The following is a 17,264-nucleotide window of genomic DNA, read 5'->3' as shown; positions in this document are numbered from 1 at the left end:
TAAAACTCAAGAGACTTGTATTCTCAGTGACTTAGGTGAACTCGTAACATGACTGGAAACACCAAAGGCCTGATACTGAGATTTCCAAGGCATTCAGGAAAATTATTCATGTTGATATAAAGCATTTTAGAAGTTTTAGGAATGCAATTACAGGAGGAAAAAAAAAAAGACACTTCAAGAAAGGGGAGATGGTGCAGAAGTTACCAAAAAGAACCTCACACTCTCATGAATTACAATTCACAACTCTTTTTATTCAGTTTTCCATGTTAGTAGGACAGCATTCATTACGACTGTTAACCACAAGTGTGGACATCACCCCATTCCACATTGCTGCTGGTCCATCCTTTCTTCCCTTCATTGTGAAGGGGGCATTATCAAGAGATAAGTGTCCCCATAAGACAGAAGAGAAGACCTCCTGCTGGTGTAGAAAAACCTAGAGAAACAAACCATTGAAAAAGTTAGTCTTTTCCCCCAAAATATCAGAAATTCAAGCAGACATCATTAAAAAGATCGCTGTAACTAGCATCTATCTGGTTTCCTTCATAGTTGCATTGCAGATGCACCAAGGACTGAGCCATGGGTACCAAACTCCTCTTTTGACCTTGGAAAAGGCCTTTCCAGGTCAAGGAGGGAGATGCAGTGAAGGCTGTGTTCTAAAGGTAAAATCTAATTCCTGTTACCTTTCCTGTGGGTAGAGGAGCTCAATCTCCGCAACTGCTGATCCAGCATCTTTCACAAGCATTACATTCCTGTGGAAATATTTCACGTGGGGGAAAAATTGTGTAAAAGTTTAGCAAAGTCAAACTTCAGCCTCTTTCTGCCTAGTTCTCTCACTGATAAAGCTTCAGAATTTGCCATCCGGTAAACAAGCATTTCCATTCTGCACGGACAAGTATTCCTACATCACATTACATTTGCGCTACTCCTCCTATACGCTGTTCTAAAGATGGGTGGGGGCGTAACCGTAACATTTGTGTTGTTTCTGTTGGCCTCATGTTTGTTAGATGGATGGTAAAATATACACACAAGCATACCAAGTTTCCTCCTGAAACTCACAGAATACTGTACAAGTTTCAGGTTTAATACACAATACCACTGAACAGACAGAATCCAGGGAATAAAAAATACTAGCAGACAGAGCTTTGCATAGTCGTAGTGAGGAAGAGAAACTGCATACGCACCCTTGGTCAAACCACACTTCTTGTAAACACCAGATATGCAATATTTAGAGTTGCACAAACAGTCAATGTGACATTCCCATTCCTCATCACGGTATAAGTGACACAGTCATCTTAACTCCTGGCCTCCCACTACATTGATAAAACAGAGTTGAAAGGATACCTGTGTATATACAGCTACTGCTTAGTCTTCTCTCCCTGCTTCATGGCACCTTCCTGTTTAGTCCATGTAACACTGTACAGTTTTCACCTCTCCAGTTCCTTTCTCCCCAAAATGTACCTATTTTACGACACAGATAAACTAAGCATTGAGAAAGCTCAGCAGTATCACTGGTTCCACCACAAACAGGAAATCTGCACAGAAAAAACGCGTGACTGGCCAAAGAGGTAGCAACAAGTGGATTACTGGCTAATTTTTCCGCCTACAGGTTTTTCATCCGTTTCTAACAACAAATGCTGTTTTGTACAAGAGAGATTGTCCCAATAAATTCTGGAAATTAACATATATGCCTGAAAATTTATGAATGTGATAAATTAGTTTTTTCTGATTACAATACTTCATTGAAAAAAAATCCAATGATCTCTAATAAAACTTCATTTCTTTTCCATTCCTGTATTAAAATACCTCCATTATACTGCAATTTGTCTAAGACAAAAATTGAGTCCTGATTTGGAAAACTGTATATAACATATTACATTAAACCACATTACTTGGGAAAATGCAAAGCATTACATAAGGGAAACTTAAAAATTCATTGTTGATCAAAAGCAACTGCACTTTCTAGTGACAGCTATACAGGATACTATTGACAAAGACTTCTGCTAGAACTGCATATATTGCAATAAAAATATACAGCCCAGTAAAATCTATGTTACATTTAAAGTCTCTGTCCTCATCTGGTCAAGGCCAAGATGAGCACAGCTGACCATTCTCAGTTCAAGAGCATTCCCACTGTTCCGACTGACCTCAGCTCTATGCACCAGAAACATTTCAGCAGACACTGCTTTTTTAATAAGATATGTGTACAGAAGGACACCAGAGAGTTCTGAAAGCAAAAAGAAATGGCAACAAAAGATGCAATTCAATGTACGCAACACTTTCAAAGTCCTTTCTCGATGTTTCTTTGTCTCCTTTTATTAAAAGATAGACAAAAAAGCCTTCTCCCCAGAAACCTCAATGAGTACTCAACTGACACCAGACTTCAGATATAACTAGTTGTGTAGTTCCTATACATTTTGACTGCTTTCCCTTAACCATTCTGCTTCCTAGAGAAACGGACAACAGCACGACATATTTAACTCCACAAACACATTTCCTTCCTTCCAAACAAAACAAACAAACAAACAAATCTATTACACTAAGACAGAGTACTACATGCAGTTACATATAGCAAATTACCTCCAAATAAAAAAGTAGATTTAGCAGACAGACAGAAATTCACATAAATCTTTTATTAGCCCTTCCCCCACATGCACTTGGCAGAGCTTAATACGCTGACATATTACTATGCAGACTCTGTATATTCTAGTAACACTTGTACTCTTTCTAAATGGAACAAAAAGGGGATGCAGAAATACCCTGAAAATGCCTTGCCTAAGTACAATGTAAATGTTAACTTTTCAATCAGCCTAATCCATAATCCGCTTTTCAGTCAGCGTGGGGAACCTATCCATTCCTTCTTTCACATACATACCACCCCTTGCCTGCCCCTGGAAGTCTATGAAAAGAATGGAAAATATTCTGCCTTCTTCAAATCTCTACCGTATCAAAGCGGCAGAGAACACGACACTTTGCTATGTCACATCTAGTAGAAAAAAAGTAATAATACCCTTTTGTATTGACAGCCACATGTGAAAACACGGAAGATCTGGGAGACTACTCTAAATCCCTGCTTATTTCACAAGCAAAAAAAAAAAATATATTCCCTGAACAGTTGACTAAGTCACCTAGAATGGTCCCCTTACTCATTAAAAAGGCTTACATACATTTCTTTGCCTCTATCCCTTACTACGCTGAGAAGCAAAAAGTTACAGGCGTATCTGGGAAATAAGCCCATGTTCACGGCCAGACAGCCACCCTTCTTCCCAAGTATTACTGTCATCTAAAATCAGTGCAGTAACATTTTTAATCACATGGCCATCCATTCTAGTAGGCAAGTGCTACAGCTAGTTTCCATATCAACAGCTCTGTATCAACTTTCAGCTCTCTCCTTTGATATCCAGTCCCCAAAGGCTAGCATGCCTAGTGTATATTATGTACTGAAAGTCTGGTAAGATTCCTCCTTACAAGAAAAAGGTGAGAATGCTCAGGAGTAGCAAAAGGCAAAAGCTGTTTTACTGCCTCATCTCCATCTCTGCTGACAGACTGTCATATGCTTCAGACTCCTTTGCCTCTACGACCAGATTTTACTTTCCTTCTCTCACGTCTCCAGTCTGTCTCAATTTTAAAAACCTTCTCTATGAGCTTCATCTCACACACAGACTTTACTCATCACTGTATTTCACAAGATTCTTTTCAAATCTCCACTAAGATATTTTTCACTTTGCACATTTGGTCTCCTTTCACTTCGCAGTAACTCAGTTCTGGGATTTCCAGCCTGTGGTTCCACATAATATTTTTAAAGACTCTATGAAAAGTGAGAAGCTACTGAGATAAGCACATCAGTTGTCCACAGTCCTAAGTGGTACCTGATGTGCACTGGAGACTATTTAGTTGCCTGAATATGGAAACCTCAGATCCAGCTTCGTTTCCATATATAAGCGTTGTTCCCAATTTTAGCGTGACTACCCCAGATAATAACAGGAAAAAGAATTTGGAATTCATCAAGTAATACTTAGCTGTAAGTGAACTAGAAACATTTATCAAAGTACAAAAGCTACTGTTGTATTCTGCATATTGGCAGATATTCTGACCACAATTTTTTTTTCCTCCCAATCCACTTGGACACATTCATCCACATTTTCAACTGATCCAGATTCAAACTTCCCCTGTGCCAGACCATTCATCAGTGCTTCCATAATCTGCTCTTCTCTCCTCTTTTACTTTCTTTTCAGAAAGAGAAGTCATCCTACTAGAGGTCAGCATTTTAATCTCTAGTAGGAGACTTACTTAAAAGGGAGGTATTGTTATGACAGAACACACTAATGACGTGTGCAAGAATAATTCTTTATGATGTCTAGATCAGTGGTCTCCAAAATGGAGTGCACATTCCCCAGGGGGGTACACAAGGCAATCCATAAGGCTGCATTTTTTGCACCATTAATAAATACAATGAAATCAATGTTTAAAATACTGTTCATTTCACCTTTATCCCACCCTTTTTTATCTGGGTTTGTGTATGTTTTATAACGTACATAGTAGGAGATGTATACAACTTACAAATAAACATACTGGGGTGCATGCTCAAAATGTTTTTTACTGATAGGGATGTGCAATCAAAAATTTTTAGAGACCACTGGTCTAGATAACTTAAGAGGTGGTTGAAACTACTAGCTGTCAGCCATTAAGTCAGAAACATTATAGACTTTGCGTTCCTCACTTTCAAAAAAGAATTTTAACTGTTGGTGCTTTGAACATTTTTTCTATCTTGAGATACATGTCTCCATAAAGATGAACACTGTCCTTCAGTATCATGGTGTTTCTAAGGCATGTATCATTTAATCTATATGGTGCTCTATAAATACCATTACACACTAATTAGTATCTATGTAAGAGTCACAGCAGAGAATAATGTATCTGGGTTTTGGCTCTTCCTGTTTTAGAGCTTCTACTTAATATTTCCAAGTTTGGGAGTGATAGCATTTGGGTGCCTGAGAACATTCTGCACTTTCACTTTCCTCCTATATCAATATCTTATCTCCCCCTTACATAAAAATCTTTTAACATTATGTAGAAACAAATCTTTCTTCAGTGTTATATAAAGAGATCTGAGCATCTCAATTAATAAGAAGTCCTTAAATTCTTTTCATTATATTGTAATGGGCTAATGACTGATAAGAACCTAAAAAGTAATTTATGTTCTGTACTTACCAGTTTGGATTTAGTGATATGACTAGTTATACTAACCAAAAAAAAAAAAAAAGCCAGGATTCAGAAACAGAGGGGAAAGTCTCAAAGAGGCTTTTTATATATAGGAAACTTCATGCCAGAATTTTGAAAAATTCATCTAGATTAATTTGAATTAAGTGTGCACCATTGCACCCTACTGGACAAAATCAGAATGGTTCAAGGATACGATTCAGACCTGATGCCAAATCTATTTACTTGTTACAGGTGAATCCCTGCTGTTGTCCCTAAATCTCAAGTGACCATCACATTCCAGCAAAAATTCTGATTTCTTAAAGTGTCATTACAGCATGAAACTGGTTGCTTATTATACGCATTTGTAAACTATGCCCCTTGCATAAAATAATGCATGTTGGTAATACTAGGATAGAAGTTCTTCACACTCAAAGGTGGACGAGGCTTTAAATTCAACAGACCAACATTTGATATGAAATGTTATTACATATATATATACACACATGTAATTTCGGTTATCACCAAGTAGCATTGTGATAAACTGCTCAAGAACATTTTAAAAAAAGACCTATATGTACAAGTACATAAGAGGATCATCCCAAAAGTAGCATTAAATAGCAAATAGTCAAAAAAAGAAGTAGCAAAAAAAGCAGAGTAGCTCTCAGACCATGAAGCTGACCACTGGCTGACAGTAAGGATGCTTTTAACCTTCATAAAATAAAATTCTGTAGGTACAGACTGCAGAATCTTCCTCATTTATTCCTTGATTTGTAAAACAGGTTAAAAGAAACATGTCACCAATGGCGTAACTATGGCTGATCTTCCTGCGGGGCAGAGAGATGGATGGACTAGATAAATTCCTTTGTACCTTATTTTCCAGTACTCTTAAGATGTGGCAACTTGGTGAGGTCTAATTTTTTAAGGCATATATTGTGCCTTATAAAGGCAGTGGGGAAACCAGAATGTTGAATCAAAGGTGAGAATTAGGATGTCAGGTAACGAAACACCAAATCGGATAGATCAACATGTCTACTGTACTACAGCTAGTCTTTTGATGGTTAGAATTCTGTAAATTAGACTCACCATTCAAAGGGACAGTTCAGGGACTCTGCCTCTCTCCTCCATCCCCCTTACTTCAGTTAATATTTTGCAATCCATTTCTCCCAGTACTGTAGGTTTCCCAGGTCACAGTCACATGAGTTTCTTCTGCTACTGCTGCCACCTACCAGTTTTATTACTCTGTTGCAGCAGAAGGGCATATAGAAGAAGTTCTTGTTCAGCATGCACATAATCATCCCCTTTGTCTAAGATGTCATGGTTTATTCAAGTTCTACAACACTTCCCCATACACTAGGCAAAGCACTGGGCACAACCAAGATCAATACAAGGCTTTGAAAGCCATTCCATAAACAGGAAGGAGCATGATCTGTAAAACCACCTTTCAAGCAACATTAAATATTAAGACATTAACTTCTGCAGAACGCAGTAAATTTTTACCAACTTTCCCCACCAAAGACCATTTGCAGACACTGCAAAGAACTAGTACTGTCCTCCTTTCAAGAAAAATCTTCACATAATATATATAACATCAGGTTAGAGATGCAAAACTGTCAGCCGACATGAATTTGTTCAACAAATTTGAGGAAAAGAAGTTGCTTTTTTTACATATTACAAACCCACGATCTCTCTCCCAAAAAGACACCCAACCACATGCCTGAAAGTGTTACACCCGTGTCCTACAGCAGCTGATGCACAAAAATATACACAAATAAAGGAATAGGCCTGCCCAGTGCTGAGACGCAAGAGGTGGGTGTGTCTGAAAGGAAAAAGCATTGGAAACATAAGTATAACAGGTCTGTAAAATTATCTTGCAAGTAAAATTAAAGACACAATTTATACACTCAATTATACCAGTGAAATTGGATATCACTCCACTGACTTTCACAGCACGATTCCAGGTTTATCTCAGTGTAACTGAGAGCAAAACTTTACTCTAAAATTATTACCTCCCACCTTAATATGAAGTTGCAATTTATGGTATTGCTGATAAATTTGCTGTGTTCAGGAAAATATAAATTAAGAAGACGAAGAGTAGACTATTTTATGATGATACAGAAGAGTTATTAATGTACACAAAAAAAAACCCTGAAACAAGTGCTAATTCTTTACAGATGTCATGGGAAATAAAACACTGCATCAGGAAGCCTGTCTGAAGGCTTATATTCGTTCTTACACTTTGAATGGTATTCAAATCGTCTGGTATTTACCTCTGTGAGTAAAATACAGATTCTCCTTAGACAAAGTTAAAAAAAAAATATTACGTTCCCAGCACTTTTAAGTGGTTTGAGATTAAGGGAGGGAGTTACCAAAGAACGATAAAGTGTACAAGTACTTAGGTACAGCACTAAGGGCAACATAACCTGCGTCACACCATCCTTGACAAAGAGGTATTATCAGCCACACAGTCTTGTTCTGTAGCACACATATTCTCCCATCTGTCCTCTTTACAGGATCCTGCTCTATTGAATTTTAATAATTTAATTTAACATTCTTTGTACTAGTTTTTCATACCAATCAACTCCTAATTGATGCAGTTACATTTTATGTTCACTTAGCAAATGGAAAGTATCAAATCTTTCAAAAACCTAAGCTAAAACAGTACACTTGAAGGCAAACTACCTTGAAGCAATAAAGAGGAGGGTGGAGTTAACACATTACAAAACTATCCCTCATGTACTTACACGAGGGGACTCACTTTTGTCTCACCTGAGTAAAGCAAAGGACAATGACAGTTTTCTTAGAGGTCAACATGTATAAGGAGGGGAAATGAAGAAAAGTAGGATTTTCTCTAAATATCACTGTTAAAGAAAGCATTCAAGAAGTTTCACCAAAATGAACTGATGGGAAGAAAAGGAAGGCAGAAAAGTTAGCAAATTTACGAAGGTTACAGTAAGAGCAGAAAAGAGTCAATTTACCTGACAACAGGTGGGTTTGGATGTCACCAAACTGCTGCGTTTACCATTTTACCCGCTTGCATTACTGGGGGGAAAAGTTTAGGAAGGAACATTCTCAAGGACTTTTCATAAGTTCTCACTCTCGCCATCGGAAAAGGGAGAAGGGAAGGTTTTCACTGCATTGTTTGACTTTTTTGGCTCCTGAAAAGTTTTGCAAAGAACAGTAACAAAGTGTGAACTGTTAGAACACATTTCTGTTAAAAAAGGGAAAATAAGTCATACAAAATAGAGCAACAACAAATCCCACCCAAAATCCGCACGTCTAGTTTGTGTCATTGGTTTAAACAAATAAACAAAACAAAAACTTTTCAACTCAAATTGGAAAGATGAGAGGCTTGGAGACTTCCAACAGCAGGCCAAGATCGACCACCAGAACGCTCCAAAAGTCACCCTCAAAGATTAAAAAAGACTTAAAGAAATAAAACAAAGGAAAAGGCAGCAAACATCTGGTTATAAACCTTGCAATGTTCAGTTTAAAACAATTCCTGGAACAGTGAAAAAATTAAAAATGAAAAGACAGTAGCAACAGAAGTTACCTGTCAGAGCACCTACTATTCCATAGAGAGAACAGGAGTGGGTCGTGTGTCTCACACCAGCCATAAAGCCCATAAACCTTCTCAAAAAGAGTGAGCCATGAGAAAGATACTGTACATGTGATTTGTTTTCAAAGTCCCTTAAGGTCCCTCACGTATTTAACTGATAGATTTTTGCAATAAGGGGGAGAAAAGATTTAGCAAACGTCACTGGTTTCTTTTGTTGGATTTTGAAGTCCATTACAACATCTATAGAAGTATCTCCTTTGCGTCGGACATACACAGATGTTCCAGAGGTTATTTCCTGAGTATCACACATGAAAGATAGCACACGAAGTAGGAGAAAACTCTCCAAGAGTGACCATCAGCTCAGAACAAAAACGTTAAGAGTCCACATGTGCATCAATCATTGACACTGTGTTACCAATGAAGTGTTGTAACATTCCAAGAAAAGATTTTATAAAACACATTAAAGCATTAAATACAAGGCTTAAGATACAATCTGTACATTGGCATAGCAAGACATCAATTATAAATGCAGTAAATTGAACAGAAGAAAATCTCCAGTGTTACAAAGAACAAAATTTCATCAGATGTAGTTTAAGAAACTTATTCTTGCCAACAAGAGTTTCTACCTGGCTCTTTCAAACATTAGAATATACAAAAACAGTTGTAACACCATCAGCTGTTATTAATACTATGTGTAATCCAGCACTACGTTGACCATTTTTTCAGCACATGCTTCCAAAACTACATACAGAGGTAGTGTTAGTGCAACTGTATAAAAGTTTAGCATGTATTTTTCAACATGTGGAACTGAAGGAAATACAGTGTACAAAGCTCATGTCTGTAAAGTTCACCTTCAATGGGAGACACTGCCTCGTCACCACAGGCTAGATTTGTTGACGTTTTTCTCCTTTAAGTAAAAACAAGACACCCCCCTCACACCCCCAGCCCATTCTACACATTTCAGTATTTCAGGAGCAATGGATAAGCAGGGAGTAAATACACAAGACAAGTGTGCCCATTTGTACCAATGAACCCTCAAGCAAGGTTTTCATATGTAGCATCAATACCCAATGTCCAAACAAACATACATCCTGTCTGCCTCCCTGACCACTATTGCATAGAATTATCTCCAAGCTAGCAATGGAAGCATCAACCACATAGGAGCATCTTATCCCAAGGGAGCCAAACCATAAATCTCTGAATCCACTCTTTGTCTTTCAAAAAATCTCACGTTTACTTCAAAGATTTTACTACTGTGAGGTGTAACCTGGACATTCTGGAACAGTGATGGAAATGTAAAGTTCCTGTGAGCCATAGCCTTTCCCTGCAAAATACTACGGAGACTCAAAAAACACTCCAGAATGTTCAGTTACCAGTTCTTTCCTTTAAAAGAAGTTTCCTGTGATAGAAATACAGAGGTCCTACTGTATCAACTAGCAAATGTTTACTCCCTTCTGTTATTCCACATGTGCTCAATGTGTGCCACAGTTGAGAAGGGAAAGACTGACCCTATCAACCTCTCAAGGAGTGCAGTCACCTAAGAAAAAAGGAAAAGAAAAAAAACCAAACCAAAACAAAACACCACAAACACACACCACCCAAATTCCCCTTACATAAACAAGCAGGGGGAGATGAGTCTCTGGAAGAGACTGGAAAATTAGGTTTCTTTCATGTTCTGTGTTTCTGCAACTCTTCATGGAAGTTAAAGACCTTTATATTCTTCACGTTTAACCTCTGCACTTGAAGGCTCAGGAAGAAAAGACTTGAAAATACCTTTACTGCTGAAGCTCCTTTTGTGGCTGGACCAGGTGGCCCATTCTCCTGCTTAACACCAACAGTCAACCTTTCACTTGATTTTAATAATAATATTTAATTCTACAAAAAAAAAGCCATTTTATTACATTCCTTTTAAAATAAAAAAAACAAAAACAAACTGTACAAAGAAGCATGATCAAACCTCCATAAAGCAGGTTAATACTGTTCTGTTTATTGCCTCTTGAAGACTCTCTGCATAATGTCCGTGAGTTGTGTTTAAGGTCCAAGTGAAGATAAAACAGCAGAGCAGCAGAGAGGTGAGGAGGGGCCACAGAGGTGGGCAGTGCAGAGCCTCAGAGGGTACATGGGACATGCTCCATTAAAGTATCCAGAAAACAGCAGCATTGCACACACACAACCCCCCTCCAAACAAACCCTATTTTCAGAAGATTATTTTTCAATTGTAAACGTTTTACTTTTTGTTTTTTTAAAAAAGAGGCTTATCTTTTTATATATATCTCTCTCTATAGTTCCAGGGCTTTATGAACCCAGAGAATGAGAAAGGAATGAAAGGGAGGGAGGAGAAACAAGAGGAAAAGGAGGGAGAAGATAAGGACTGAAAAATGGACTCAGTATCTGTTTTGGTTATCTGTTTTCCAAAAGAGCTCAAGGCTAATGAGAAAATGCACAGCCGGAAGGACTAAGGAAAATCAGACATCCTGGAAAAAAATTAGAAGCTAAACAGCCAAAACCCAAAAAGAAATAAAGCAAAGCAAATGCACACACACAAACACACACAAGTGTGTGCGCTCATACCACACACACATAAGGGTCCAAGATCAATCTGTTAATTGTTTGTGGACCTAGTTATTTTTATTTTTAATTCTGGCCAAGCTCTCTTTGTTGGTTTTTTTTCTTGGTTTGTTTTTTTTTTTTAATAATTTTTCTTTTTTAAATCTGCTGCATGTTTTCCAAAGCTAAGAATTGAGTATTTCTCCCCTCTTTGGATTTCTGCCAACATCAGCTTTTATGTTCACTGGGGAAAAAGTAAGCCTGGTAAGTATTGTATGAACTGCAGCTTTATTCTAAAGTACCTCTAGATGTCTAATCACTTTTAACCAACTTTTTCCTCCTCCACACCTTACCACGTTTCCCCCCTCAAAAAAACAAAAAATAAAAACAAACAAAAAAAAAACCCATGCCAATGTACAGGCTTTAACTCAGTGTTTTCTTAACAAATAGTCTGCAGTGTTTTCACTTTGGCCACTGTTAAAGATGCAGGCATAGAGAAGGGAGTGTTGGACTAGCATGTATTAAAAAAAAAAAAGGAACATTAACATTGCAGATCTCTCTCAAAAAGACTAAAACACTAACAAATACAAGTCGATGCACGTTTGCTTTAAACTAGTGTAATTCTTTTTCACATTGGATTAAACATTATTTTGTATACCAAACATTACAGTGCTGTTTATCTCCTCCAATCACGCAAAAAATAGTTAAAACGTGCCATTTCTGCCACAAATAGAATGACCAATTCCCCTACATACCTTCCAAAATCAAGATTTGAAATGAGAAAAGCGCAAGTACTAAAATCCTCCTTCAAAAGTTTCATAAAGAAATACAGACACAAAGCTGTCAATTAATACCAAGATGGCACAAATTACAGATTTGTACAGAAAGCTCACGTTAAGTCAACTGACACTTCTCTCAGCCTCATCATTTGAAAGGCTATATCCTGCAAGGTCAGAAAGTGACGACTTTTTTAAAAGATCCTGAACTTACTCCCATCTACAAGAGTAGTAAGGTGCCCAGAAACTTTGAAATACCTGGTATTTAACACCTTCAACTCAAATTCAGAATTTGAGGCACTCGGCAATTTACAGGATCAAGCCTTACAGAGGAAGAAGAGACTTAACTGGTGCAGTAATTCACCGAAGTTTCTAGGGAGCTGCCAGACAGCTTTCTGAAAATCTTCAAGCATGAATCATGCTCCAGTGCTTTCCTGTGAACACACATGAACTGCAACACACCTGGGGACCTAAGCAGCATCCAAATAAAATTCCCACTTAGGTTGTGAACGGAGCATCTTCATTAGAAAACTGATGCTGAAGAATGAACACAATTTTATGTTCTGCAAAAAAGTAGGGGCAGCAACTACAGCACGCATGCCTTTTACTCTTGCTCTCTTGATCGACACCCCCACCCCTTTCCTCACTCCTCTGAGTTTCTCTGATAAACAGCACTGCAAGTTGGTTTAAAAAAAATTTACAAGAGAGAGTTCTGTTGGTCATCTATTTACATGTGGCATCACTCCACAAGAAGTTTGATCTCATTGGCTAATAGCTGGTTCATGTTGAATAGAGCCCCCGGGAGCTTGGTGAGCAACTCTCTCTCCGTGGTCTCAGGGTCGCTGTCGACAGAGCTGGAGCTAGCACTCATATTGTCGACAGTGGCACTAGCTGGAGGGCCCAGCTCTGGCTCGCTAGTCTCGCTTGCCGTGGACACCACAGAGAGCAAGGACATGCGCCGCGTCAAGCGACCGGGGGTAAGGAGAGAAGCGGCATAGTCCGCTATGATACCAGCTACATCTAGATTACAAGCCTTGTCAAAGGCAATGAAACCTACATTTGCATTGGCCTCGCAGACATAGAATGAACCGTCGTCCTTCATCAGCAGGTCAATGCCGCACACGTCCATCCCCAGGATGTTTGACACTTGGACTGCCAACTGCTTGCCTTGTTCACTCAGCGAGCACATCATACCTACACCACCTGGAAAAAAAAGGAAAAAAAGCTTGCTGTCTGTAGTCTGGTCACAGCTGACTGACATCCTTCTCAAATGATTGGTGCTTTTTGGCTGGGAAGCTCCAAAGCGAGCCTGCAAGGATACTGCTGATGACTCAGATAGCAACCTCCTTTCCACGGTGACTACTAATGAACTTGAAGCCACAGCAGGATTTCAAAAGATTCTGAACTGCCAAAGGCAGGTCAAGATTATGACTTGTTTAAAAAACAGTAAGTAGTGACTTTTTAGTCAAGAAAGGTGTCATAGATTTTTATGACCTTGGGATAGAAAAAAGATGACCTAACAAACACCCTTGTTTCTTTTAAGGTAGAGGCTTTTCATACATATTTTTAAGCCATCACAAGAAATCCTTCAGCAAAATTTAACCAAATGTTCCTGATAAGACTACAGCTCTAACAGATATAATTGAGGGGGAAGAGGTTTAAGACATTATAATCTACTCATGTCCCTCTCAGCTTGCTATCATAGGTTACTGTCTCTAAAGCAAGAATTAGGGAACATTTGCATCTGAATCTCAGCTGGTCCAGTTCACAGTCCATCATCTAAGTATTAACCGACTCAGACTTCATCTATCACATTTAAGTTTTCAAAAAAAAACATAAAACAAACAATAAAAAACAAAAAAGCATTTAGCAGAAAAATCTTTCAGGCTTTACATCCTCAGCATCGAGTAGTAACTAAAACCTCTCAGGCATTTTGGGCATTTTGACTAGCCAAAACTGTACTACACATGAACACATTTTATCCCATCCCTGCTCAGTTTCAGTACAGTTTCAGCCAGGCACCCTCAACCCTCCTTCTACCCTCACAAACCCCCTTGTCCTACACCCAAAGTTATGCAGAAACTCAGTTCTGAGTATGCTACAATCAATGTAGTAACTCTCCTCTTCCTCCCAGACATGGTCTTTGGGGGAAATGCCTTCAGGGAGGAGTCTGAAAGACTTAAGGCAGCACAGCAGCTGCACAATTCAATCCAACTGTTTATTGCCTTCAATAGTTTCCTCCCTTAACACTTTCTCTCACCCTCTTGCCAACTGTCTCCTCCACCTCTCTCAGTCTTGTCTTCTGTCTTCCTTCTTTTTTATTCCTCTTAACAGGATGAAATGAATGATAACACGGCATTAGCATGACACTGCCATATCAGTTACTCCATTTGTGTTCCTAGACCTTTCCCCTCCTTTTCATCCATGCTATCCATCTAATACTTTGGGCAGAGATTATCTCTCCTTCTGTTTGCTCAACACATCTCTCACTTAATCCTCACTCCCATGTCTCCTCTGTAAACCTCCAACAGTAAGCACAATTAATGCAAAATAAAATCTGCAGCTTATTTCAGTTGGGTTTGTGATTTTTCAACTGGATTAAAAATTCTGATCAAAACTATGAACAATGCTTTTCCTACCAAGTGAACAGTTACTCTGCATCCTCCCATCTGTTGAGCAGCGAAGCATGGTGCCCACTACACGGCCTCCTACTACGATGACACGTACATCCTTGCCATGGGACTCTTTAACATATTTTTGAAATAAGTAAGGGGCATCGTGACGGATCAAATGGCTTAGGTCTGCCAAATGGTGCTTGTCTCGTGCCAGGAACACAGCTTTACCTGTAAGAAGAAAAGAAAATCGGAAGATCGGAAGAAGCTACTGATTTGAGTTGCATCAATGATTCACCACATAAAAGTAAAACCTCTGACCAGTATGCTGCCCATTCTCAAAGGCCCCATCTGTAGCTTATAACCATTTACAAATTCTTCTGTGGACATCAGAAGTGCTCCACTGCTTCAGGGCTCATAAGTGTTCAAGTACTGACATAGATGAGGAGCCGTATGAGGAGTTAAAAAAAAAAGAAAAAAGAAAGTAAAGGAAAGAAAGAAAGAAAATAAAACTGCTTTAGATAAAGGAGGTGGTCTTGTCATTTCAACTCCTTTTGGTACACGTCCTTAATGAGAGAAAAAAAGAAAGAAATACTTAAAGAGCAGCAGACATTTAATTAATAGCACAGTTTTGTTAATCCAAGATGACTGGACCTGCAGCCTACAGCTTTGACACACAGGAACCAATGAGATGAAGCTGTTAAACACCAGGCAGCTAAGAATACTGAAGTCACTAATGTGCCACTGCAGCACTGCTTCAACTAGAGGGAAGTTGTTGAGAGCTGCTCTTCCAAATATTTTCAAGAGCTCGCAACTCCAGGATGAGGCCTTGCAGTAGAACAACTATGTTCAGAGGAAAATACTAGAATCCACAATATTCAAGATAAATTTAGCAGAAGATTCCATAAAATATTAAACCGAATGGAATGTACTGCAATTTTGAAAAAAACAAAACCAAAACCAAACAAAATAAAACCTCTTTGGAAACCACTGACTTTTCTGCAAGCAAGCATCTCAAGGACATGTTTTGTTTAACCTAAAACATCATCATTTCATTACCCTTCATTTCTAGAGCACACCAAAGATGACTTTGTTCTTTTTCAATTTTAAAATACTGATGAAAGTCACTCCTGAAACAGATTCTACCACTTTGCATCTCATTTCTAGTCTCACAAGAAGGCATCCCTTTCCATCTTCAGCTACATTTCCCAACTCCTATACCTCTTTCCCAAGCACTCTTATGTGTCATATTAGATTTATGTTTTGCAGTAAGGCTGTAGAAACTTTTTGTGGCAGAATCGCCACTCAATCAAGCTACAGTGTTAACAGAGTACAAAAATCAATTGACAAATTGTCTATCTCAACTACGGGAATACAAATGCAGCAGTAGCAGAACTAAAGAGAAATAACACGTGAAGAAGAATTAAATCAAGTGCTCCAAAGCCTAACTGGAGCAGCCTCTGCTTCCTCAGGATTTAAGGTCTCCATAACACAGAACACTGCTAGAGGAACATGGAACCTCCTGTGCAAATAACCTCTGAATTTGATTTTAAACCTTGTTTCCTTTAGTAGATCACTATCTAACATTAAACCAAACTGATGTATTTTTTCATATTCAACACTTAAAATAAAACACTGCTAAACAGAACAATTTTATCTGAACCTGCTGTATTATCATCGGCACTGCCAAAGATATTTTTCTGAAAAACAGAGATCCAGTCTGACAAGCAGTACACGAGATTTTATTTAAATCAGGATCCTAATTATAGAGAAAGTCAAGTAGAAAAAAAGTCAAACTAAGACTGAACAAACTAAGATTTAATTTCTTATGCCTATTTAGAAACAGCTCTAAAATCCATACAGGCTTCTTTCTACTTCCCTAAGGCCAGACCTTCCATTGTTCCAGTTCAAAGCTTTCCTCACCGACGCACCATAATCTTGGACCTCTATTCCCCCTGCTATTGCAAGACTTGTCTCTACTAAGACTACTTCCCATTGTTGCAGTCTACTCAGCATTCAGAAGTGAGAGGGTGGTAGAATTTAGATGTACTGCAAAGAGGTCCAACGCCTATTAGAAGACTTTCTTAACTATTATCCCTCAACAAGACAAAAATCTTAAAGAGTGCTGCTCAGAATACTCCTTGCCCTCACCCCTGACCTCACACCCACCTCGGTGACCCCGCGTGTTCTTCACCACCATAGGGAACTCCAGCACTTCCGCCTCATCAATCATTTTGGCAAAATTCTCATGACCACCTGGCAAAAAGAAAACCAACAACATTATGTGCCACCAATCTGGTGTTGCAAAATTGGGGATGTAATTGCCACACATTCCTCCCACCCTTACAGCTTAGATAATGCAGAAAAAACTATCAGTTAAGAGGAACTTGGTCAAGGAGCATGATCAGACTTTGAAGGTGTTTGTAATCTGTGGGATACTAACTCCTACTTCCTTTGAAATGGAAGACACGATTTGACAAAGGCCACTTGATCATAACCCCCAAAGGCTCAATCCAATCTTCCAAATCTTAATGCCCTGATTCTACCGTCTTGTTCCAATTCATCCCCTTTAGT

At 38.6% G+C, this 17,264-nt stretch overlaps 1 protein-coding gene and 1 long non-coding RNA gene across 8 annotated transcripts in view; both read right to left on the bottom strand.

The window, feature by feature from the left end:
• Nucleotides 1–230: 230 nt before the first annotated feature.
• LOC141743824 (uncharacterized) lies at nt 231–4,106 on the bottom strand. The gene is made up of 3 exons (XR_012587210.1): nt 1,342–4,106; nt 681–749; nt 231–433 (listed from the first exon to the last, which is right to left on the bottom strand). It is a non-coding gene; the product is annotated as an uncharacterized LOC141743824 (long non-coding RNA).
• A 7,700-nt stretch (nt 4,107–11,806) lies between these two features.
• Nucleotides 11,807–17,264, bottom strand: part of RIMKLB (ribosomal modification protein rimK like family member B) — a 46,564-nt gene continuing 41,106 nt past the window's right edge. For all 7 annotated transcript variants that reach the window (XM_074588795.1, XM_074588803.1, XM_074588760.1 and 4 more), the window contains 3 exons: nt 16,860–16,946; nt 14,718–14,921; nt 11,807–13,281 (listed from right to left, as the gene is read on the bottom strand). In XM_074588795.1, the coding sequence (XP_074444896.1) occupies nt 12,818–13,281; nt 14,718–14,921; nt 16,860–16,946 (755 nt within the window). In that variant the 3' untranslated portion in view covers nt 11,807–12,817. The remainder of the gene's footprint in view (nt 13,282–14,717; nt 14,922–16,859; nt 16,947–17,264) is intronic.

Source organism: Larus michahellis, chromosome 1 (assembly GCF_964199755.1).
Source record: "Larus michahellis chromosome 1, bLarMic1.1, whole genome shotgun sequence".
In the NCBI taxonomy this organism is placed as follows: Eukaryota; Metazoa; Chordata; class Aves; order Charadriiformes; family Laridae; genus Larus; species Larus michahellis.
The sequence above is the reverse complement of the archived record's forward strand: the minus strand, read 5'-3'. Positions and strand labels throughout refer to the sequence as shown.